Raw genomic sequence first — 25,081 nt, forward strand, 5'->3', positions numbered from 1 at the left:
AAGAGAAGAAAAATTGATATGACTTAAAGGGATAGGTAGGAATAAAATGTGTGTTTCAATGTAAGCTCTATAGCAGTCTATTTTTTACTTAGAAATATCACCATTAAGTCTCATCCTTGAACTAGTGTTGTGTTGATAGGTTTTATTTCCCACGCTTCAGAGGTTCAGTCCAATAGGTGATGTAACTCCCTAAGAAAAGATTTGATTGAGGAAGAATCAGAAATCAGAATGTGGAACTAGAATATATTTATATATATTGCACTGCATCACCCTGGGTCTTTCTTCAAGTTGCAAATATATAATCCTGTGGCATTTTACATTTTCTGTACTCTCCCTGCAAGTACCCTATACCCAGTATTTTCGTCCATGAAAAGAAAGTATCAAATTCCAACCTTGCTTTCTTGATTCTAGAATTTAGTCACTAAATAAAAGATTAACTGCAACAGAAAAACCTAGAGGAAAGTCCAGTATATTATTTTCCTAGAAATGGTTTGATCTGTGAAAACAGTATATTTTTCTATGGCTTAGAACAACTAAAGGTTCTGTACCAAACACAGAAAATTATTTTAGTTATCAAGATAGCACATACTCATTATAGAAAATTTGTAAAATGCATTTAAAATGGGGAAGAACGTGATCTATATTCCTGTTATTCAAAGATAACTTATCATGGTTAATATTTTGGTATTTTTTCTACTGTCTTTTTAATTAGCTGTTTAGCAAAGCTAGAATTATATGGTATCTAAGCAATTGTATAATTTAAAGTTGTCTCTTTTAACAGATTATAAAAATAATAAATATTTATTGAAGCTAACTTGAACAGAAAAGTAAAAAGAAAAAAATTAAAATTACTCTGAATTTCATCATTGTATTTTATAGATATTTCCTTTTGACCTGTTTGTTCTGCATTTTTTCCCCTGGACTTTTTAAAACATATGCAACATAGGATAATTTGTATATAATACTTATCATTGCTTAATTGTCCAGTCTTTATCACTTTAATTGTCCCCTGATTCAGTTTTTTCAGTACAGTTATTATAGATATAAAGGATGTTTACTAAAGATTCAGGAGTTATACAGTTATTATAGATATAAAGGATGTTTACTAAAGATTCAGTTTTTTCAATACAGTTATTATTGTTTACTAAAGATTCAGGAGTAAACATTCTGCTGTTCTCTGAAGCTTTGATTTTTGCGAAGGGAAAACTTTAGTAACTCTCCAGTGCAATGTTCTAATAACGGTGTTTGCTAGCAAATGCCAGAACTGAATAGCATCAGTCACTGTTTTAAATGGTCATTAGAGCTTTCACCTGAACTATGAAGGGTGGAGCCCAAGAAAATCATTTCCTGGTACTGAGAATGAAATGGAAGCCAGAGAGAAATAATTCAATGGAGCCTTCTGAATTTGGGGTCCAAATAAGTATAAAAAGATACTTAGTTTCATTTATAGTGTCTCTATTCTTGAGTTCTAAATTTTGATTCATTAGTCAGTAGGGCTTACATAATAAACCTTCAAGTAAACTTTTCAAGAAAGCAGTGCTATTATAATCTTTGCATAGATGAGCATGTCTTTCTGTTATCCTAACATGAAAAAGATGATTGAAGTATGCACACAGTTTGAAGACCACAGTTTTCCCTCTGAACAACAGATACTGCTTTTACTTCAGAATTTAGTGAGATAAGTCTTAGGAAAGCCTGCATGACTACTTAACTTAGTTTTATTTTTGTTCTAATAATTGTAGGATAGTGCTTGATCTTCATCATTACAAAGTTTTGCCAGACTATATGAAAATAATATATCTACCCAATGATGTTTTCTTAGAACCTAGCTGTCATTTTTAAAGAGAGAGTTTTTTTCACTCACAGACATTTTGTTTAATTTTGTCTTTGATTATTGAATATTTTTCAAATGTTCTGGTTTCTTCCTCAAGTACACTTACAAGTTGTAGATAATCTCTCAATTCTCTGACTTCCAACATGTCTTCTTCCTATCATTTTTTGTTTCCACATTCTGGGGAAGCTTCTCTAGTTTGTCATCCATTTCACTGACCTAATTTTTCTACAGTGACAGTTTGGCCTTTAATGTAAAATTTAATTTTGTTTTGCATTTTTAGATTTCACCCTGTCTTTCCTCACCATCTATCTCCTTATCATCTCATCCTAGTATGTTTTCATCTTATCCAGTTCTCTCCCTATGGCTTGCTGATCCTTTTGATTAGACTCCTTGATATACAAAATTCAGTTGAAAATACTAAGTAGTTTCCTAGTTGTTTCATGGTCATTGTGAGAGTTCTGCATTTCTGAGCATTGTTCTCTTACCTGAAATGAGTTTTTTCATAGGTCATGCGTTGTTGGAAATTTTGTTATGTTTACTCATCTCAAAAGGTGGAAATGGGGCTTCCCTGGTGGCGCAGTGGTTGAGAGTCTGCCTGCCGATGCAGGGGTCACAGGTTCGTGCCCCGGTCCAGGAGGATCCCAGATGCCGCGGAGTGGCTGGGCCTGTGAGCCATGGCCACTGAGCCTGCGCGTCTGGAGCCTGTGCTCCACAATGGGAGAGGCCACAACAGTGAGAGGCCCGCGTACTGCAAAAAAAAAAAAAAAAGGTGGAAATGCATGCAACATTCTGTGCACATTGCATTTTGCCTTTCACCCTCTGCTTTAGTTTTAGCCTAGTCTTTGTCCTGGAGTACCATCCAGTTGACAAATTGATAATCACAGCTCTTATGTTTATTCTTTTCTTGCACACTTACTGACTTGTGGCCCTACTATCCTGATGATATTTCTCCCACCATGTTTCTTAACTCACTGGCATTCTAAAAGATGAAAGACATACAACATTAGAATTCCAAGAATGTGTTCCTAATAGAATTTTGCCAGTCTCCACCTCCCTCCTACATTTTACATATGGGACTACAATTCCTATGGTGATATGCGCCATGATCTGCCTTCCACTCTCAATTATTATTATTATTGTTATTGTTATTATTATTATTCTGCCTTCCATTCTCAATCTCCTTAGTTATTTTGTGGAAATTGCTATCTCTAAATTGTTGCAGGCAAAAGAGAAGTCTTCATCCATAGTTAGAAGGGCAGAGGACAGGTGAGGAAGGGAAGAAGGAAACTATACTATTCACAGTACTCAACACTATCAGCTGAGGAAAGAGAGTTTTTGGTTGGCACAGACCTTGAGTCTTTGATTCTGAAATCAGACAGTTGAAGAAAGAAAGAGAAGGATGTTTCTATCTGCTCTGAGAAAGGCAGGCTCTCTGGTTCAATAGTTCAATAGCACAAGTGGTCCCACTTGTGCTGGCACTTTCCAGTTAAATTCCATCTGTCTTGAAGGAAATTACTATTAACTTTTTGTCACCACGTTGCCTGTGAGTCCCTGTTTAAGAATTCTAGTCTTTTTTCTTTGTCTTCAAGCATATTTAGTGACAACTTCCAAGAGGTGGTTAGGTGTTGCCAACCAGATGCCATTTTTAAACCAAAGGTCAAGATTTGCATCAAGGACATCACATTGAAAGTCTGCATTCAAATTCTCCCTTGGAGTGTGACCTCTGTCTGTGACTTCTTCTTTACATTTGCGTCTATACCTGGAAATGGTAACAGACCTGAGAGGAGGATGTTTATTTTTAGTCTTGTCATTTGCAAGGAAGGCCCTTTGAGCTTCTAAGAAGATGCTTAGTATAACAAAATGTAAATCAATCATTTATCGTAATGATCGATTTCAAAATATTATTTTTCCATTTGGGGGATTTTTTTTCATTGTCTAAAAAAACCACACCTTGGTTCTTTATAAAAAGAATTTTGGACTTTACACCATAGGAAAAAAGAGTTTCTATTGGCTTGAATTGCGGGTAAGGAGGTGTGCAAATGGCCTCAAGTTATACATTTGCAGAGGAAATATCATCCAGATGCTGAAGTCAGCCTTTTCTTGCCAGACAACTAAGAACCATACCAAAACTGAGTCTAAAATCTTTAACAAAAGAATTCCACAATCACTTACCTTTGAAACGGACATTAATTAGAGGAAACATATCCCTTGTGATCAGAGTTTAACTACTATTAATCAGAGTTCACCACACAATTAACACTTTGAACTGATTAGCAAATGGAAATCATAGCAAGACATTTTGAGGTTAAAATAGTGAATGGACATATTCTCTTACCCAACTCACTGTCCCTCATCTTTTAAAAGAAAAAAAAAAATTAAGCACTCCAGTCATAACGAACTGGGCAGATTTTGTTTTCAGTGAGGTGTTTGCCATTACATATTGCACATAATGTATGGCACTGTTAAGAGGAAAAAATTGGAGTCAAAGTGGCTGGAAAGTTAGGTCTGCTCTGTAGCACTGTGAGATTGTTGACATCTGCCGAGGTTGGAGCGCTCAGTAAGCAGGAAATGGGGTGTCACTCTGAGTGGTAGTTTACCATTATCCTGGCATCCTAATGAAGTGTCTGCAGTGCACAGAGCTTCTGGATGGCATCTTAACGCACGGCTAAGCAAAAGCACTTCTCTCCCTGTCACTGTCATCCATCTGCCTGCACCCTACTGTAGCCAATGGGATGGAACCATGCTACAATGTGCTATAAGCCATTTAGAGTTGCACATTGCATAATCAGTCCCATCAAATATGTTAAAAATGGCTATTATTGGTTATTTTCTTCAAACTCTGGCACCTGGAGTTTGATACATTCAAGTTAAACTTTTCCAAGTGCTGTTTATGCTATTAATTCCGCATTCTCCTTCCCCCCACTATCTAAATGGGAATGAGTTGCATCCTCCTTGTCTTAAGTCCTGTTAATGGACTGAAAGAGTTGTATGAATATTCATTAAAAACTTCACTGTACATCACACTGGTGAATTTGTCAATTTACAATGTAATGGAATGGTCATTTTCTTCAAGATAACCATTTTTAAGAAAAGGACAAAGAATAAATCAACTCAAATCACAGATTGGTTGTTTTCATCTTTGAGCACATTATTTAGTTTGCAGTGATAGTTTGAGGTCTTTTGATAGATTTCTTTAAAGACACAGTGCATTTCACCAAGTACATTTGCAGTTTAAGCTAGTATTGTCAATGTCGGATGATTACATTTGGTGCTTTAACATTACCTCCGATGAAATTCACATGCAGTAGAGAAGGGGATATATCTGTTATGAGGTGGCATAAGTAGAGCAAGGCGTGTGTGTTATCCTCCCGGAACGTCTAAATAGATCATGTGTGATCCTCCGGCCGTGACTGCAAAGCAGCTGGATTGTGGTGGCGAGAATTGACGTGGTAAGATGGCCACCAAGTTGAGAAGGCGCTTTCTGTCACAGGCAGGGGCAACAGGAATCTGCTAAATTCGGGGGGTAGGGTGGGGTTAGATAAACAAGAGGGCATAACATAATTCGGTTGCATCAGGAATTTTTTTCACAGACATTAAAACTATGGTAAACATAACAGCGGGGAGGCTTGTACTGCAGCACAGTGGGAAGCTCAATGCGTCTGCCCGCACCGTGCCTGGTTCAACCACTGCTAGAAGTCTACGAATTTCATTAGCACTCAACAATTCACCCAGTTCCCCAGAAAAGGAGAAAAAACCCAAGCACCAAAGCCCCTCACTAATTATTGTAAATGCTCCCATGTTACAGTTTTGGGGGGACAATAATGGCAGAATGATGTTAAACTAGAACGAAAGAGTCATTCTGAAATAAAAAAAGAATAAAAGGGCTCGCTTGTTTGTTTATTTGTCTGTTTGTTTGAAATCAGTGCAGTCTTTCATTCGATGGGTAAGACAGTGTGTTAGAATATTAGACCACCTCTTTACAATGAAATTTTAGATGACCTAACCAAAGTGTGTACAGCTCTTTCTGAGCAGTGAAAGTACAGGTTGGTTTCACAAATGACACCTTCCACTCCACCCCCTGCCCCCAAGTTTATGCAAGTTCATCCCACAAATCTCTGAAACAGAAATTGTATCCTTTGGAGGAAATTTGTAATAATACAAAAATTAATGTGGAATCAAATGTAGGAAGACTGGCAAACTACGGTAGATTATTGCAAAATACTGCATGTCAAATTCAAGTTTTTATCTCCCCCTCAAAGAATGGAATTAGTTGAGGAAAATATTGGCTTTTTCAAAGGGAGAGAGGTCTGCTATTAATGCCCGTAAACATTTAAAATGGCACAATTTTTTAATGGAATGATAGGTGTTTATTTTTGCTAAATCCAGGCTTGGGAATCTGGTTTCTTCATTCATATCCCCCCAGCTGCTGTCAGCATTACAGCACATCAGCTTCCCTTCATGTGCGGATATTTCTCCAGAACTCATTTGCAAAAAAGTCGAAGCAATATTCAACACCACATCCAAACCTCTTTTAAACACACAAAGAGATAGGAAAACACATCAGAACTAGACCATTGAGAAAATCCTCCTTTCAAATTTACTGTCTGCTTCACATGCTAGTATAAAATATCCCACAAAATCCTGTTTGTGATCCATTTGAAACAATCTTGATTTGCTTAAATTGTCACATTCTTCTTGCACATTTCTTCCTAAATGCAAAGATGGCAAAGAATTCTCCTCCCTCTTCATTATAAAAGTGCAGAATTTCTGGTTTGTTTATTCCTAATGGAACACTTGAGAAAGAAGAAAATATATAAATATCTCCTTCAGAAGATTAGTTGTCTCAATCTTTTTAAAAGAGAGTATTTGTTCATTTCTTCCCCATGGTAAACAATTTGGGCTTTTCATTTTAATTTTCCATGGTCAAATTAATGCATTTCACTTTACTGTCTTGGTCCCATGGTTCCAAAACATCGTACTTTTTAATATCCTTATTTCTTCTCTATATGTTAATGTATGTCGTTTAGGACATAGATAGTTAGGGATAGAACCTAAGCTCCTTTTTAAACAAATTTGTTGGGAGAACCTTCTACTTCATTGTAACTTACTGGAACAGAATCTGGAAAAACTCACAATCGAACAAAGTAAACTACATCGTACTCCTTATGAGAACACATTTCCAAGCAAAGGATTTCAGGCAACAAATGGCATACGTGTTTTGAGTATTTCAAATCAAGCATCAGAAATTTCGTCTAATCTACTGGTAAATATTCTATTGACAAGGTCAAGAACAGAGGAAACCCTGGCCCCCAAGACAGAAGAGAGAATAAGCATTAAAAAAAAAAGTGGACAGTTTATCAACTTCAATTTCTAAAGGACTGTGCAGTACCTTAATAGGATGTAGAGGAAAGTCCCCGAACTCTACTGAAAGTATGTCCATATGTATGTGATTCTTCAAAGATTATGTTAAGGATGTTAATGAAAAAAGTGGCTAATAATTTCAAGAAACCATAAAGAAAGAGAGAGAGGGAGAGGGAGGAAAGCAAGCTGTGGCAAAAAACCTGGGCTCAGCAAATTTCTGGGGGAAATGGTGAAATGTGACTATGTGATTTATAATGAGAAAAGGTATCTACAACATACAATTTTCTACCTAGCTGCAAATAATAATTCATAGTGATGTCCCTTCCAGATATAAGACCTTTGCTATGTAGAACCCATGTGGTAAAATGATCATGATAAATGTCAGACCAGTGCAGGTAACGGCTTTACAAACCATTAAGATTAGCTGGCTCTTTTTTCCGATGATAACAGTAACCATGCTGTGACTCTATGTGGTAATAATATCTCAGTCCTGATAAATGCCAGAGCCAGGCAGAGGTGTTTATCATTCCCAGTTCAGAAATGCTGACTAAAGTTACCACATGTTGCCTGTCTTTCTTCTTTTACAATACTCTCACAATTAAAAAAAAAAAAAAGCTGAATCATACAATTATTTTATTCCCCGTTTCTTAAAGGAGTTTGATGCTTGTGCTATAAACTCTCCCCTGCTCTCAATGTCACTGTGCAGCCATGTCGAATGAACTGGCTGGAGAAACAGTTCACCTCATACTAACCACTATCTCCTCTTGAGAGGTGTTTTGTTCCAAATGAATAGTTACGGATAAAGTTGAATACGCTTCTTCAAAAAATATTTTTAACCTACAAGATGGGGGAAAATATTTCTTCGTTCACGTTTTTCTTAATTGTGTGACAGATCCTAGTTGTTTTCAAGTGTGATTTTTTTTAATCCCCTATAAATTTAATTTGTCTACCAGTGGAAAGAGGTAGACACATTAAAACTTTAAATCTAGAAAAGTATTTCTAGGATTGCCACCCTCATGAAAACGTACAAAGATAATGCTTAATGTAAATAGCTACTTGAGTATTTGAGAAGAATTACTGGTTTATGGTTAGAAAGATGTCAAATGTCTCAAAACGATAAACCTGTTTTTTTTAAAGCCTTGTAAAACCAGATATGCATGGATAAATATAGTTTAAAGAAAATTCTCAAAGGAGAACTAAATAAACTAGTGAGCTTTATTTTCTCAGCACACACTCTCACCTGAGGATGAATTAGTATCATTTGTAAGTTACAGAAATGTACTTGGCCACCATGACACTTGCAAAATTACTTTGAAAACAAGAAATTTTAGGGAGGATACTACGATCATGCTTTTCCTGTGAAGATTGCTGCCACTACCTTACACTTTGATTCAGACAAAGAGCGGCATTCCTGCAAAACTGAGGAAATTTGTTTTAAGAGACAGTTCCAGGTTGGTAAATTTTAGAAAATGTTATCATCCCCAAATTGATTGCACCAAAGCAATAATACAAGTTATTAAAAGTTACTTAGAGCCTAAAACTTGAATACGTTTTCCAAACTTGCCCTCAGTGTGAGGTCAATACACCAGAAATCCCTATGATAACATAGATACAGTTACATGAAAAAGAAAAGGTGATTAAATTACTTTCTTGAATGTATTTGGGGACGTACAAAGAAGTTAAGAATAATGATTCGAAGACCTTCAGAAATCGATTAGAAAAAATTTTACATTTGTGACTTGGTATTAATTGCATTTCCCAATTATTTTGAATTTTTTGGTATAATGAACTAACACCCAAGAAGCATTTTGAGTTTAACAATTATCTTAGAGGATTCCTTCAGTCAAAAGAAAGATACAAGCTCCACTGATAACTATATACTGATATGTCTTAAGTTTAAACATCTCTGGGACATATTTTGTATCTTATCCGCCCCTCTAGGCTGTAAAATGACAGTAGATAGGGATCAACTTTGTGTTTGCCACACACTGCATGTTGGTCTTAATAAACATTTTTTTCTTCAACCGTGTGTACATATATATGTTTAGTACTCTAAAAATTATTTAACAAAAAGGTATTTTTTTCTTTTCAATAATTTTCTAATTGGTATTGCCAGAGACTAGGAGTAGAGGTGAAAAGAAACAGAAGTTGGCCTTAACAAAACTAAGTTTGCCCCTAACAGCATGCTGTAGATGGCCTAGCTCCGCCTGCACAAGGACCAGGAATGCCCTCCGGAAATGATGCTAAACTGGCCAGGATGCTGAAACTTTCCTCACAGGTTGAGGAATCCATGGACTTATATCAATCAGTTGGCCAGAGAATTTTTGTTACTGACATTTATTAGCTATGGAGAGTTATTTTTTAAATTCTTCCTAAAAGGGAAAAATTGTTCAAAAATCAGACAGCACATTAATATCTCCTGGAAGTAGAAACAAAGAATACAACAGAAATCTGGTGTACCTGTGAGGGGATTAGATCTAATATGCAGGTGATCCCTACTAGAGAAAGTAGATTCAGTTCCGGCTGCATCTTTCCTTCCCTGTGTTCTCAAGTTGAACTGCCTTGACATAGATTATCAGCACCTAAAATCAAACTTACCAGGTAACTGCAGACATTAAGAATGTGTCTTCCTTTTAAATAAATAATAAAAAATGGCTCTTCAGTTTGGAGGGGGCAAGGGGAGCAGAATCTTGAAAAATTGCAAATTGCAAACTCCATGTTAGCCTGAGTCCATTGTTCTTCCTTTTTATGATGCAATGGCACATCTATTTATAATACACTATGTCTACTTATGAATTAGAACCAAACACTCTTTCATAATGGACAGCATTCTAAGTATTTATGGCTTCATATGATTTGGGAAATGGCCTTGAATTCTGAACAATCATGTGTCAGGGCAGATAGGATGATTCAAAGGAAAGATTTTAATGGGAAGGGTACTTACATTCAATAACCACTTATAATATGTGCATTTATGTACATTGAAACATTTAATTCTACAAATGGGTTGTGCGTGTGTGTGTTTAAGTAAGGAACTGGAAGCATCGAAATTCAAGCAACTTGTCCCAAATCATAACTGCAGAGCAAGAATTCTAACTTAGTTCTTTCAGACTCCTTCATGATATACCACTTCTCTTAATTTATAACAGGGATTTAAAGCCTCTATTTGTATCCATTTGTAAGTCTTCAATTTGCTCCCCTCCCCTGCAGTGTTCCTCCCTGAAGTCATTGTAAATTATTTAAAGAAAGTCATCAAGCAATTGTTGTCATGCCTTCGATGATTCCTCAACACCCAATTCAAATTTTATAATTAAAAATCATGTCCTCAAAGATTTGCATCCAGTTGTATGGTACACTAAAAAAAATAAAATGTTCCCTGAAGATAATCATTCCTCCTGTAAGCCGGGACAGTCTCTAACTGAATTCTGAAATGGTGATGATACAAAGAATAGAAAGTGAATAGAAACTAAACTGTTTTCTTCCAAATATAGCCCTGACGTATAAGTGACTACCATTTTTTCATACAGGATGCACTATACATTCCAGAGTAACTTTCAGAAGCAGAACAGCTGTGATATTTCTGACCTCCTCAAAACAAAGGGGTACAGTTGTCCTTTAAGAAGTACAGACAAATAGAAAGAATAGTACTACTGATACATTGGTTACTGGGAGAATCTGGTCTTTTCTTCCCCTGGGTGAACCTATATAACAAGGCAGAATTAATTTTGAAATATGAGTTAACATGTGACTATAAATAAGTTAAGAATAATAAATGCATAGATGATAAGGCCGGAAAAGTGTCCAGGGGTCATCAGGTCCAGGGTTTTGCACTGCACAGAACTCTTTCCATCGTTGTATAACTTTCTCTTATCTCTGCAAAAAAAGGCATTCGGTTGTAAATGTCCTTGTTTTAGTAGCAACATTTCATGCAGATAAATGCAAATGCATCATAAACCATATTTTTAAAAATGTGTCCTCAAAACCATGAATCAGAGGAAAACTATAAAGCTACATCCTTACCATAACATTAAAGGCTATTTCACATCGTGTAGGAGCTGTTGCTTCTCTAACTGGCCTGCAGTTGTTTTTGAAGAAGTTCATTTACAAAAGAGTTTGAGGTAGTTTGAGAATATGGGGCCAGGTGAGTGAGGAATAGGCATTAGTAAAAAACAGTTTACTATTTCAATATGTACATGTACACTATGCATATTTTTACGTAGACATTTTTGCTACTATTGGGTAGCAAGAATGAAGCACTACAGAAAGATTTTGTATGCAATGTGGGTTCACAGCTCAGAGATTGGAGAGGCTATTGGGATCTGGGTGGGAACTAAAATGGACGTATTAGAGAACATAGAGTAGATACAAAAATAAATCATAAGGGAATGAAGGTAGGAGCAAATGTGAGTGAAAAGGGAAAGAATCATGGAGTTTTTTTTTAATTACTGGCAAGATTTTGTACAAGTCTCTTACTATACAGTTTACCTAAGAGGTTGTCTAATTCTCCATGTAGAAAAGGTTCATTTCCCCCCTTTTAGACATAATGTAAAAGAGTCAGAGATATCTCAAAGTCTTCTCAAAACTCTCCATACTTCACAAGAATGAGAAACCATATGCTGAAGGAGAAATATTAATAGAAAACGCTGTCTTTCAGATGCTCACTGAATCAGTTGAAGACAGTTGACACATCTTTAGTAAACTGTGTCTGAATCTTAGCTCATTAACCACTGCCGTATTATGTATGCTGATTCCAGCTCCTAATATGACACATCAATAAACCAGATCAGAAAAGGTGTCATTTTGATTTTAATGTATCCAATTGTATTTTTAGATGTTCCTCTACTTAGAAGTGTTTGTGTTATTTCCTGATTTTACAAGCTGTGGAAGAGTGGGTATGGTATTGATTTGAAGGGGAAACCACTGCTTTCCTATAACCTTTTCAAAGATTTTGTTCTGATTATATTGTAAGAACAATAAATTGTTTCTCCTTGATAATATTTCAGCCCTCTCTAAGCCATTGTCCAGTACCCCCTCCACTACTTAAGTGTAACTCAGCCACAAATGTATGTACCATATGTATATGGTATATACATATACCACCATTCATTCCAATTCCTCAATTATGTGTGAAAGCAGAGGAAGAGAGAAAAATGTTTCCATAAAGTGTCCTTCGTGTAGGATGTTTCTTACAAGCAGATATGGGAACCACCATGTACTCTTATAAGAATTATTGCATGGAACTGAGCTGCTCATCCATCAGATCAACAGTCTCTCCGCCCACCACAAGTTATTTAGTGTGTTATAAAATGTCAGGCTACCATAGCAAGTGTATCGTCACCAACTGGCACCAACTCAGCTCAATTATTAGAAACTACATTTTGAACGCTCACTGCAACCAGGTAGTATGCTCACTGCTGAAGATAAAAGGTGAACCATACCCAGCATGGGCCTCAAAAAAGGTGGCGGGTGTGGTGAACATTTATGGATTACCTACTTTTTACTAGCCATTGTTAGGTTCATTACGTACTATCTTGTTCAATCCATAAAATTGGCCTCAGACATTTTTCAAAGAAAATAAGAAACTTGTCCAAGACCACACAGCTAATAAAAAGTTGTTACAGAATTCAAACCAAGGTCTGTCTGTTCCAATCTGTGTTCATGTCTTTCCTTTGTTCACTAATTCTTTCTTTATTCATTTAACCCACTATATACCAGTATAAGAGCTGCCTCCATTTATGGGAAAATTCTCAGTTTAATAGGAAAAATTGAAAGACATTCAAGCCATGAAAATATCATGCAGAATGTTATCTACATAGAATATCCTAAGTGCAATGGAACATAGAAGAGGGACTTTGTCTAGGGAAGGTCATAATTCTTTTACCTAGTGGTTAAACAGACAAACTAAAGTTTTAATTCCTGCCCAGGCACCATGGCAGTGACCTTGCACATTCAAGTTTTTCCAATTAAGCAATGCCAGCCTTTCTTAAACCTACCCTGACTGGGACATATTTCCCTAAAACTGAGGTTTGCTGGATATAGCCATTTAGACCACTCTCCATTTATTGTCTGTCAGGCTTAGATTATGGCCACTACTCCTATAGTCCTCAATGCCAACAGATCCCTTTTTTGGAGACTCTGACATTGACCTAATCATAACCATGGCCAGAGACTTCAGTGAAATTAGAAAGGTGTCCTCTCCTTCCTTTCCCTCCTCTCCCTTCCTCACCTCTCCTAATTTCATCTTAATTGCTTGAATAAAGTAGTTCAGCAGATCCTTAGGTAAATTAAACTAGTAGCATCATGCCAAACTATGCAGAATGTACCCATCTCATAAATATATAAATGTATGTATATGTACATGTTTATGTATATGATCATTGGTGTGTTGCATTAGCTTCAGATGACTAGATACAAGGTATCCAAGTATCCTTAAGTGCTCTGTCCTGAACATACTGTACCAATTTTACTCTCATCTTTATTGACTTTGTTTTCCTTCTTTTTCTGAGTTTCTCATATCCTATAGGCTCCAACTGGTCCTGTGAAGCATCACATTGTCTTACCATCATTAAGCTACAAGGTGGCTTTCTACCCTTTGGCAGAAAGGTTAGATCTGCTGTCTGCTGTGATGTTGCAACTGGCTTTTCTGTTTTTCTCTCTCTTTTTCTCTCCCCTTTGTCTCTTTCATTTGCAGTTGTCCAATCCATATTATGCGGGAACTCTTCTAAGAATATGTGCAGTTTTGAAAGCTCAGACTGTGGGAGGCATTATTTATAGGCCTCTGTGGTTTCAGGAAGAAGAAGAAACGCTTCCAAGCAGAGTTCTACTAGGAAGACTGCCCCCACCCTACTTTAGCCAAATACTATCTTCTGCAGGATATTTTCCTGTAATTCCTTATAAAAAGTTTCTTTTGCAAGAGTGTATTTAAAAAAAAGGGAAACAAAACACCCTACCAGTTTCTATTCTAACTCTTTCTTGCTCCACTGTATAAAGTTTATATACCTAATAACAGGTGATTATGAACTGGGCTTTTGGAAGCACACTGTATTAGGAAGTACGTTTGGTTTAGTATCAGAGACCCACCTTCAAAGTCTTCAGTACACAAGGACTTATTATGTTAAAGAAACTCAGACACCAACAGTGCAGGACTGGTCTGACTGCTCCACAGATTCAGGGAAGCTCTTTATACTGTGTGTCCCACTCTGCATAGCCTCAGTTCTCAAGGTCATCTCATGGCACAACCATGCCACCTACGTTCTTAGGAGCAGAAAGGCCAAAGGACCACAAAGATAAATTAGCCTCCTGCACTCAGCCTCCCCGGAAGTCCCACATAACACTTTGCCTTCTCATTGGCTGGACTCTGTCATACGGTCATTCCAGCTGCCAAGCAAGGAAGCTAGGATGAAGGATGTGGCCATCCCTTCAACAGTGGGATTGTCTAGCTAAAGAAGAAGAGAATGGATATTGCGTGGGTGGGTGCCTTACATATTATTCTCTTATCTATCATCTTTTCCAGTAGTGGCCTCTTTAGAATCATCAGGAGATCTGTGCTAGAAGTTAAAGTATAGAAAGGAAAGGCACCTGAGTCAGTGTATCTAAAGAGTTTAAGTTTGAGAAGTAATTATAATTCTGGGCCCTGGTTAAAACTGTGGTAAGATAAATTCTCTAGTGTACCAAGTAACTCAGTTCTTCTTATGCCACCCATGCCCAGAAAGGCAAAAAGAAACAAAATGAAGGAAAACAACAAATGTGGTATGTAGTTTTGAGCAACTTCCTATTTTTTTAAATGTATATGACCAAAAAATTAAAAATCAATAAAAAATACAAATTAAAAAATAAAACGTATATGAATAAGTATTATGCTTTCAAATTTATTTGCACTTTTTTGTTTTACAGCAAAAGCAAAATGTATTAGGGAGAAAAGATAACATAGAACTAATTTTAAAAATTCTTTACTTCTCCACAAAATCAAGCAAAATAATAGAATATTGGTAATTGAATCAGAATGTATGTCCTTGTGTGTTTGTTTTATATTGTTGCTGTAACAAATTGTCACAAACTCAGTGGCTTCAAACCATTAGAATTTATTATCTTACATTCCTGAAGGCCAGAAGTGTGAAGTCAGTTTCACTGGGCAAAAATCAAGGTGCTGGCAGGCCTGCGTCCCTTCTGGAGGTTCTCTTTCCTCAGCTTTTCTGGTTTTTAGAGGCTGTCTTTACTCCTTGGCCCATGGTCCTTTAGCACATAGCCAAATCTCCTTTCGTTTTCATTGTCATATCCCCTCTGTCTCCGACCTTGACCCTCCTGCTTCCCTCTTAGCCACCTTTGTGATTACATTGGGCCTCCCAGATAATCCAGAATAATCTCCCCATCTCAGAATCCCTAATTTAATCACATTTGCAAAGTCACTTTTTCCATGGAAGGTAACATTCACAGGTTCCAGAGATTAGGACAGGGACATCTTTGGAAGGCCATTATTTACCCTGCCACAACTTGTAAAATAGTAAAGCATTTATGAAAACTGATGTAATACCTGATCTTAATAAGAAGATCGTGTCAGAGCCACACTGTTGCTGCTTTCATTTTCCCATGATCTAATTCAGAGTCAAAATAAAGAAATTTCATGATACTGATTTAAAGTGTAACTATTCCCTTTGGCTGCTAATTAGAACTTTAAGTTGCTCAGACTTAGTCCAGAATTCTCCTAAGAAAATTCCCTCATGCACCTAAGAAATCTCATTCTTTTCTAACCTTCCTTTTTAATTTCTTTTTTTTTTTTCAGAAAAGCAAGACAATAACACAAGAATTGAAACTATAAAGTCTCTTGTACAAAAACTCCCTCCACCCAATCGTGACACCATGAAAGTCCTCTTTGGACACCTAACTAAGTAAGTTGCAAAGTTTCTGGTTGTTCTGTCATAGTCTCATTTCCCAGATGAGCAATATTTAATTTCAAATCTCTAATACAAGAGATGCATCAATCTCAGATTTCCCTCTCCAGCTGATCTACGTCTTCCTGCGGAAGCTGGGGAATGTACTAGAGGTAGGAAGGGGAACCTACAAAAGGAACTTTTAAAATAATTTCTTTTTTCTGGCTTTTCAACAAGTAGATGTTTGCTGATTGATTGTCAGAACTGTAGCCAGAGCCCTGGGATGGGCTGGGTTTACTTTGTTATTTAGTATAATGGCAAGAGCCTGAAATGATTCAGACATGAGTTCAAAACCTAGCCTCACCACGTACCAAGAGTGAGGACCACAAATAAGTTACTTAAACTCTCTGATATCCAATTCCTTCGTCTGTAAGACATTGATTCAGATTGATAAGGTGCCATCCATGTAAACAACTAAAAGAAGAGTATTTCTGGCAGAAAAAAAAGACAGTGTAAAGACCCAGAGGCCGCACAGAGCTTGATGTATTTGCAAAGCAGAAAGCAGGCCAGGCGGGCTAGAGCCTAATGGACAAGGGGCATGGTGGTGGAGTTGAGGTCATAGATGTTGGACCAGTGTAAGATCACATAGGTTCTTGTGGGCCACAGTGAGAGAGTGGAATTCCATTCTAAATACAGTGAAGAGCCATAAAGAGTGCTAAATTGAGGGATATACAAGATCACCCTGGCTGACAGGTGGAGAATGATTTGCAAAAGTGAAAGCAGGGAAACTTATACAGAGGAGACCATAGTAGTCCAGGCAAGAAGTAATGGTGACTTCAGTGGAGGCCTTAAAGAGGTATTTTGCTGATGGGTCAGATTGGATTTGCTGATGGTTGGGGTGCAGTGGGGAAGGGAAAAGAGAAATTAAGTGTGCCTGTTAGGGTTTGGGTTTGGGCAAGTGGAGAAATGGTAGTGCGGCACGGATGGGTAAAACTGGAGGTGGAACGGGTTGCATAGGAAGAGCCGACTGGAGAACTTCATTCTGGACACATTAAGTTTGAAATGACTGTTCCTCATTTGCCTTCTGTTAACACCTTCTTCAGATAATGCAGAGTGCAATACAAGTGATGAGGTTGTAGCTTTCACCATATGCATATAGTAATGTTGAAGCCTGACAGAGTTTCAAATAGATTGGGCAGTTTTGCTTTTGTGAGATTAAATCTCTTTAATCACCCATGCCTTAGGTTCAGTCATTCCTACAGATTATTCAACTAATCCACTACATGATTTTTTTTTTTTTTTTTTTTTTTTTTTTTTTTTTTTCTGTACGCGGGCCTCTCACTGCTGTGGCCTCTCCCGTTGCGGAGCACAGGCTCCGGACACACAGGCTCCGCGGCCATGGCTCGCGGGCCCAGCCGCTCCGCGGCATGTGGGATCTTCCGGGATCGGGGCACGAACCTGTGTCCCCTGCATCGGCAGGCGGACTCTTAACCACTGCGCCACCAGGGAAGCCCCCACTACATGATTTTTCATTGTAAATGTAATGTGCAGAATTGCACACACAAAAAATTTAAGCAACTGTCGTACATGTAAGTCAAATTTGCCTACTAGTCACTCTTAGCCTACTTCTGCTGAGCAGAAGCAACTAACATTTTTTTATCTACCCTTCCAGACCTGTTCCTAAGGACATGCAAACATACCTCTGTATGATTCTTTATTGCATTAGAGTATATTATTCTGCACATATTGGTCTTCTACTGTTTTGCAACTCATGGACAGCTTTCCATTTCATGGCATAGTATTCCATGGTATGGATAGTCCACAATTCACCTCACTGGGCACTGCGTTAGGGAACATGTTTCAATCTAATTCATCTTATTTGCTTCTTACTTATTTTACTCCCACAGGGGAACCTATGTCAAAGTTCAGAACATCCCTTATTGTTAGAATGCCCCTTTTTGTCACCTCCACATTACTGGCTTCAGTGGGAAGCCCAGTGTGGTTAAGTGAAAGGATCTTGGGCTTCAAAGAAATAAAGAGAGAAAGCTAGAGTCAAATTCTTGTTCTATACTTTATACTCCCTTTATGATCTAAAGCACATAAAATCAGATTAAATAATATCAACCGTATCTTGTGGTTATGAAAATTAAATGAGATAATGCATATAAAAAGTCTGGCACAAGGTAAGCATTCCTCAAATGTTAATTCTTTTTCCTTAGGATCCAGACACACCATGAAAGGGGTTTCAAGTTACAAGTAAATACTGGAGTGCTTATCTCAGTAACTTTAACTGGACAAAGTCATAAAACAAATGGAAAAGTGTACTCTTTAATGCTATGCAATACCTAGTCTCAGAGATCTTGAGAAATATCCATTACTCAGTCTCAATTATTCCTTTTTTTTCCAACTGAAAGAACAGCTATAAAATGAAGAAACTGAGAATCAGCTAAATCCAACTCTGAAAAAAACACACACAGATGAGAATCTATCCAATTAAAAACCTTCAAAGGAAGAGAATCTTCCACCTTCATGCCAACAATCCCAGTATTAACAATTAGTGCCTGATCATGTTTCTTATATCTAAATTAATTTCCTAATTTTGTTAGAACTTTCAGTTGAGATGGAAATAGATGTTTTTAACTAAGATTTAAGATCAGATGATTATGTCACCTTCACAGCATTCACATGATAAGATTTTTCATTACAGATGGAGAAAAAAGTGTTATTTGCTAGCCACCCGCCTTTCTTGAGTGGTGTGACCATATTCCACCCTGCAATGATTTATAAACGGGGTTTAATTATGCAGAAGTGTGTGCACATGATTATATCTTGTTAAGCATTTCTTGTTAAGTTTTTGATAAACAGCCAATCGTGGCATGTCATCAAAGCTTGAGAAGGCTAAATAAGAAGATTGTTTAACGAGAATTTAAATGTATTCATCTTTGAAAGAATCATTAGAATGTTTTCCTTAGTCTTGATGCATTTGGTAGTTCTTCAGAAAATCTACCATCAACACTTGTATGCAGTGTTTATTCCAAATTGCTGCAAATATATATATATTTTGAAGTTTGTTTAGTAAGGGTCAGGGAATGTAATGAAGTGCCAAAAATTCCACTTGACCTGCGTTGTACTCTATAGCCAACAGAATAGAAGTCCATTTTTGCAAAGCTCTGAGTTAAACATTCCCTTGAAAGCAGAGCAACTACCAGCTGAGAAAGCTTAATACAGCACAGTTGGGCTAGAAGGTGGATGCAAGTGCTGTCCACAAAAGCCAGAATTTTTAAAGGACTGTGATTATATTAAGCATAAGATTACACAATAGCTGCACAGACTGAATAGTCTCAGAGTCCAGAGTCCTCATTCTCGATCAAACTCAAGGTGAAGTATGTGCTTCTGCTGTGATAGATTGAGACCAGGAATTCAGAATACACTATCATCTCAAAATGCCATCAGCCAGAAACCTTTATTAATAGGCACTTTCACCAATTGACATTACAGTGATAAGGACTGGAAGGTCCTGTGACAGCTCTGAATCATCATATAAATGGCAAGTTCTATCTCTGTTAAAATATAAGTGGCGAATGCATGTTCCTTCAGCCTGCTTCTTTGGACAGGCAGGCAGGCAGGCAAAGTGAAGATGAAGTTAATGGGAAGGAAGACCTGGAAAGATAAGGGTTGCTTGCTGATGGGTAGTGGTTGGAGGTTGAGAGCCAGGCAAAGAGGTTATATAAGAAATAGAGGACCATTGAGACTTTATCTGCTGGACATTTGCATGATGTGCTCTGTGTTTATGAAAGAGTAGTCTGACAATAGAGTGCAGGGTGAACGAGATAGAAGGAGAAAAAAAACCTAAGAGGTCACATGGGAGTTGTAGTTGGTTTGGAGTGATGAACATAAAATGGAAAGCAATGGTCCAAATCCTGAGACTTTTCAAAGGAAAATTCCATACAATTTTTATTTCTCTCATTTCTTTATCCCCCTTATCCAGTCAGCCATGGGAATAAGTCTGCGGTTTCAGTGATGAGTAATAGTAAAAATAGTTCCTCTGGTAGCAAGTTAAAAAGCAAAAGGAAGCAGTGTTTAGAAGGGTGTACTTTTTTCTCTGTTTTGAAATGCAGACAGGGGAAAGAGGAAGATGAAGATGAGGGTATAGAAGACTAATGAAATAAAATAAACCCCATTTTGTCAGGTGTGAATTGAATCAAGCCCTCTAGATCTGCTGGTGGGGATGTTCCAACCAGCATGGTATGAAGCCATATATGTAATATAGCTCAAGAATGAAAACCTTTCCAATCTTCATGCCTTTTGAGCCAATCATCTTAATTGCTAGGACCCTATCCTAAGTAATGCTGGGGGATGAGGGCAGTTTATGCAGATAAAATTTTACTATTTTCACTGGTGGAAACTTGGAAACAACCTAAGTGTTCAGTGATAGGGGAAGGTTATATAGAACATGGTACATCATATCAGCTTCATAAAATGTGGTTCACAGCTAATTGTTTTCTTAATTACGGAAATGCTTGTATTAAGTTAAATAAAGTCAGGGATACAATATTTTATATATTTAAGGAGAGTATAAGTATAAATATGTGGGAAAGTTGTGCATCTAGAAAAGACTGTAAAGCTATTTGCTGAGATGTTAATATTTCTTTCTTAGAGTTGTTGAACAATGAAAGTTTTTTTTTCTTTGTGTGTTTCTTTTTCTCTCCTAACAATGGGATAGAAAGAGACATTGAGGTTAAGAGAACCAGTAAAGAGAATAGACTTTGGAGTTAAGCAGAATTGAATGTGAGCCTTGGCCCTGCCACTTACTGGGCATGTAACTTAGAACTGACCTAACTCTAAGCTTCCTTCCCATCTGCAAAACAGGGATCATAATACAACCTATTTCTGTGGTGAGGAGTAAAGGAATAATCCTTTTAAAGAGTCTAGCACAGTACCTGGCACATAGCTGGTTCTAGTTAAGCATCAGACATCAACATGTATTATTTTTATAGTGAGAGAAATATAAAATTATTTCTAATGAAATAAATATAGGAAGAATTGCAGAGACTGGGTTGCCAAATTTCCTGGCTTCCAGAAAATTCTTTACCCCACCACAGAATCTTTTGCCAAAACCTGAGTTTCTATACTGGCCTGACTCGGCCAGTTTCCCCTAGTCCCAGTGAGGCTGTTTTCACATGTTTGACAAACCACGTGACGCCTCCATGTGTTGCCCAATCCCTGTGTGAATTCCCCTGCCCAATTCTGTACTGTCACCAACTCTCCATCAACCTGATCTGAATCTTGTCCCTTGTTCTCAAATCCAACTATTTTCACCTTCAAAGTTGTAGCTTGCTGATAAGAAAGTCTGGTCCACTTGACTTCTAGGCAGGCATGGGAACACTGGAGAAGGACACAGGTCCTGCTCTGCTTCCTGTCCAGAGCCTCTCATCACAGCAGTTTCCTAGGGACAGTTCTCTTCTTGTCTAACTTATCAGAATGGTTCTCACAGTGAGAATTTCCTACCAGGCAGAACAGCACACTGGCCACGTGGAAGCCTGGTAAGTGAGATAATTTGGAGCTGGTAGGGCCTTACCCTATGCCTCAAATCCCTAGTGTAAACACTCCTAGAATTTTATCAGCTACATATCCACCTAGAATGGACACTGACCTTTTCAAGTTCTAGAATTCCTGTTGCCTTTTCTATAAGTAAGCTGTCCTAGCTATTCCTGAAGTCTTTTCTCACATTTTTATTTCCGGGATAAAAGTAATACATGAGAATTACAGAAAACTTAGAAGATAAATACAAAAATATTTTTCCCCCAGCTAAATTGAACTTGTTATCCAGATTTACTTTGTGGCATGCATTTTGGAAGCCAAAACAATCTCAAATGTTTGATGGTGGGTGGGGGGAGGATATAAAAGATCATTCAATCCCCACGTAGGTATATATTGTCTGGAGAAAGTCAAAATGTCTTAGAAATGGGTGGCTTTTAGAGGTGACATAAAATAATGTCATTCATTGATTTTCAAAAATAGCCTTGGAAGAATATATTTGCTGCAGATTTTAGATGCAAATAAACATTCTTATAGGAGACTTGCACTTTGTAAAATAGGCTGGAAGGAGAGCATTGACTCTAAGAAAATCGTCCAGCTGTTCATAGAATTCCAAGGTGAATAGACAAGTCTCATGGAAGCATGCCAGTTGAATGCCTCATTGAAAGGCGAAACTGTTGAGCTGTGGCTATTTTGTGAGAGTAAACTGATATTTAAAGCTTCTCTGTGGTCTTCATGGATGTTAAATAAATACTCTACAAAAGCATGTCAGAGGCAACTCAAATGATGATGACTTAGAAATATAGGGGTTGTATGAGGAAACAATGGTGAGGAAATAATTCATCCACTCTGTCTTTAAAATGGCATTGTGAGCATTTCTGATATTTTGTGGTGGGGGGGGTGGTGAGACATGGCCAGAGATGGACTGGAAAGCCCATGAGCCCTCACCCTTCTCTGTGGTCAAGAGCAATGGCTGGTGAGGCTCTGCCTCCTGTCAGGCCTCTGAAGGCTCAGCTCTGGGGTGCTTTGGAGCAGGCTGTGTTTTTCTGTGCTGCCTTCTGGCATTCCACCCTTTTTCTGTACACTTTGGTCTCTCACCCAGCCACAATACCTGATATCCAATGACTTGCAGGCCATGGGTGTTTTTACTGGAAAATAAAGAACCTTAGCAAATTGTTATTTTCCCTTTTTCTCTTTCTTTTTTTTTTTTTCCCTGAGAAACAGGGGCTGCAAGTTGTTTGAAATAAGCCAGAAGCCTAATAGCTCCTTTGCTTGTGTATTTGAAATGGCACCCTAATCACTTTGAAGAGCTAATGTACTTCCTATGGGCCTGAAATTTCTCAACTGGACTCCCGTGGCAGAATTTGGCCTGTAGTTAAGAAAATTAATTACTCTGATAGTGAGGATGAAGCAATAGTTCCCAACTCCCTGTAGTAATCATTAAAATGTCATCTACTTAGGAGACATCTTGGCATGGGATTTATAAGGTTTGTGAGCTGGGGACTAAGTTCAATGATCTTTCCAGTGGTGGATCCTTGTTCTAGAGGAAGGCTTTGGGAGATAAGGTTTTTAAGATGGGAGTGAAATTACTTTAGATCTTTTGATTTAACATTTGAATGTTAACAGTTAACCACTGAATAATAAAAAATAAAACAAAACTTAAAATGGCTACTGACCATTTATCACTGTCTTCTCTATTGTTAGTGGTGGCTTACCTTATGGGGGTATTTCCCTCATAAGAGGTACATTTTTCAATTTGCCTCACCCTTCTCCACTGTGAATCTTGGCCTTTCTCCTAATGGAAAGAACCAGGGATTTGGAATCAGAAGACATAGGCTCAAGTCCCAACCTCAGCCCTTAGAAACTGCACAACATTAGGAAAACCTTTAATGCCTCTAACCCTCCCTTTTGCTTATATATGAAATGGGTCAAATAAATTCACACTTGTGAAAATATTTGTTAACTGTGAAGTCCTATCCACCCATTCCTTTAGGAAGTCTTAAATGAGTGCCTACGGTACTCCAGGCACTGGACCAGATCAGAGGTTGGCAACCTATGGCCATGGGCCACATCCAGCCTGCTGCCTACTTTTATCAACAAAGTTTTATTGGGAAACACACATGTACACCTATATGTTTATGTATTGCCAATGGCTGCTTTCATGCTACAGTGGCAAGAATTAAATAGCTGTAACAAGTTGTACAAGGCCAAAGATATTTACTATCCAGCCCTTTACAGAAACAGTTTACTGACCTTTCACCTAGATACCAGAGGCATAAAAAAGATTCCTACCTTCACTTATCCTACAGTTTCCCAGGGTAGATAAATTAATAAACAATTATAATAAATGTGGTGCGATACCACAAGACATTATGAGAGCACCAAGCAGGAGCTGAAATTTAGCCTAGAGAAACCGAAGAATGCCTCCCAGAGGAGAAGACATGGCTATCTTTAAGGAGGTCAGTTTGGCAGACAAAGGCCTGCTACAGGCAGAGAGAAGACTCTGTATAAAGAGGCAGGAAGAAGGAGAACTATAGTGTGGTAAAGACGTGCTGACTGCTCTGGAATGCTGAATTAGGAAACATGAAATAGGTGACAAGACATAAGCCTGGAATGTAGTAAACTAGAGCTAAATTGTGATGAACATCATGTGCTTTGCTTAAGGAGTTTGAAATTCATTCTGTAGATGTTAGGTAAATCACTGAAGGGTCTGAAGCAGGCAGATGAGGTGATGTGATTTGTGTTTATAAGGAGGGCAATGCTAGAGGTAGTGGAACCAGTTAAGAGGCTGGTATAATGTCTAAGTCAGAGATCCTGTAGTAAGGGAGTGTGGGGTGGGGGAAAGGAATGGATACAAGAGGCATGGAGGAGGTCGATTGAATAGAACACGCTCACTGAGTGCATGTAAGAGGTTAAGAGGAAGGAAGATTCCAAGATGGCACCCAGGTTTTGAACTAGCTGAATGGTGATACCCTTAACTCAAACAGAGCAAAAGGAGAAAACTGGAGACATAAAAGAAGTTGAAATTTTCTGGACATGATGTGATTTGGTCATTGTTTATATTCCATTAGAGAATAAGAAACATATGTTGGGAATGCAGGAAAGTTGATTGGAATCTAGGTATGAATTTGGGAGTCATCAGTTTAAAGATGGCCTTGGGGTAAGGTCATGAATAAACCCAAGGGAAGGTGTGAACCTAGAAGAGAGTTGAGGGCTTCCCTTGTGGCGCAGTGGTTAAAAGTCCGCCTGCCGATGCAGGGGACAGGGGTCGTGCCCTGGTCCGGGAAGATCCCACGTGCCGCTGAGTGACTGGGCCCGTGAGCCATGGCCGCTGGGCCTGTGCATCCGGTGTGCTCCGCAACAGGAGAGGCCACAACAGTGAGAGGCCCGTGTACCGAAAAAAAAAAAAGAAAAAGAAGAGAGTTGAGGACACCCCATTGAAGAAGTGGCCAGAGGAAGGTATACTGGGAAAGGGGTCTGA

General features: G+C 38.0%; 1 protein-coding gene across 1 annotated transcript in view; it reads left to right on the forward strand.

Moving 5' to 3' along the window:
• ARHGAP15 (Rho GTPase activating protein 15) overlaps window positions 1-25,081 on the forward strand; it is a 591,169-nt gene that overhangs the window by 514,683 nt on the left and 51,405 nt on the right. The window contains exon 12 of the mRNA XM_060106959.1: window positions 15,975-16,080. Within this exon, the coding sequence (XP_059962942.1) occupies window positions 15,975-16,080 (106 nt within the window). The remainder of the gene's footprint in view (window positions 1-15,974; window positions 16,081-25,081) is intronic.

This window comes from Mesoplodon densirostris, chromosome 8 (assembly GCF_025265405.1).
Source record: "Mesoplodon densirostris isolate mMesDen1 chromosome 8, mMesDen1 primary haplotype, whole genome shotgun sequence".
NCBI classification, from domain to species: Eukaryota; Metazoa; Chordata; class Mammalia; order Artiodactyla; family Ziphiidae; genus Mesoplodon; species Mesoplodon densirostris.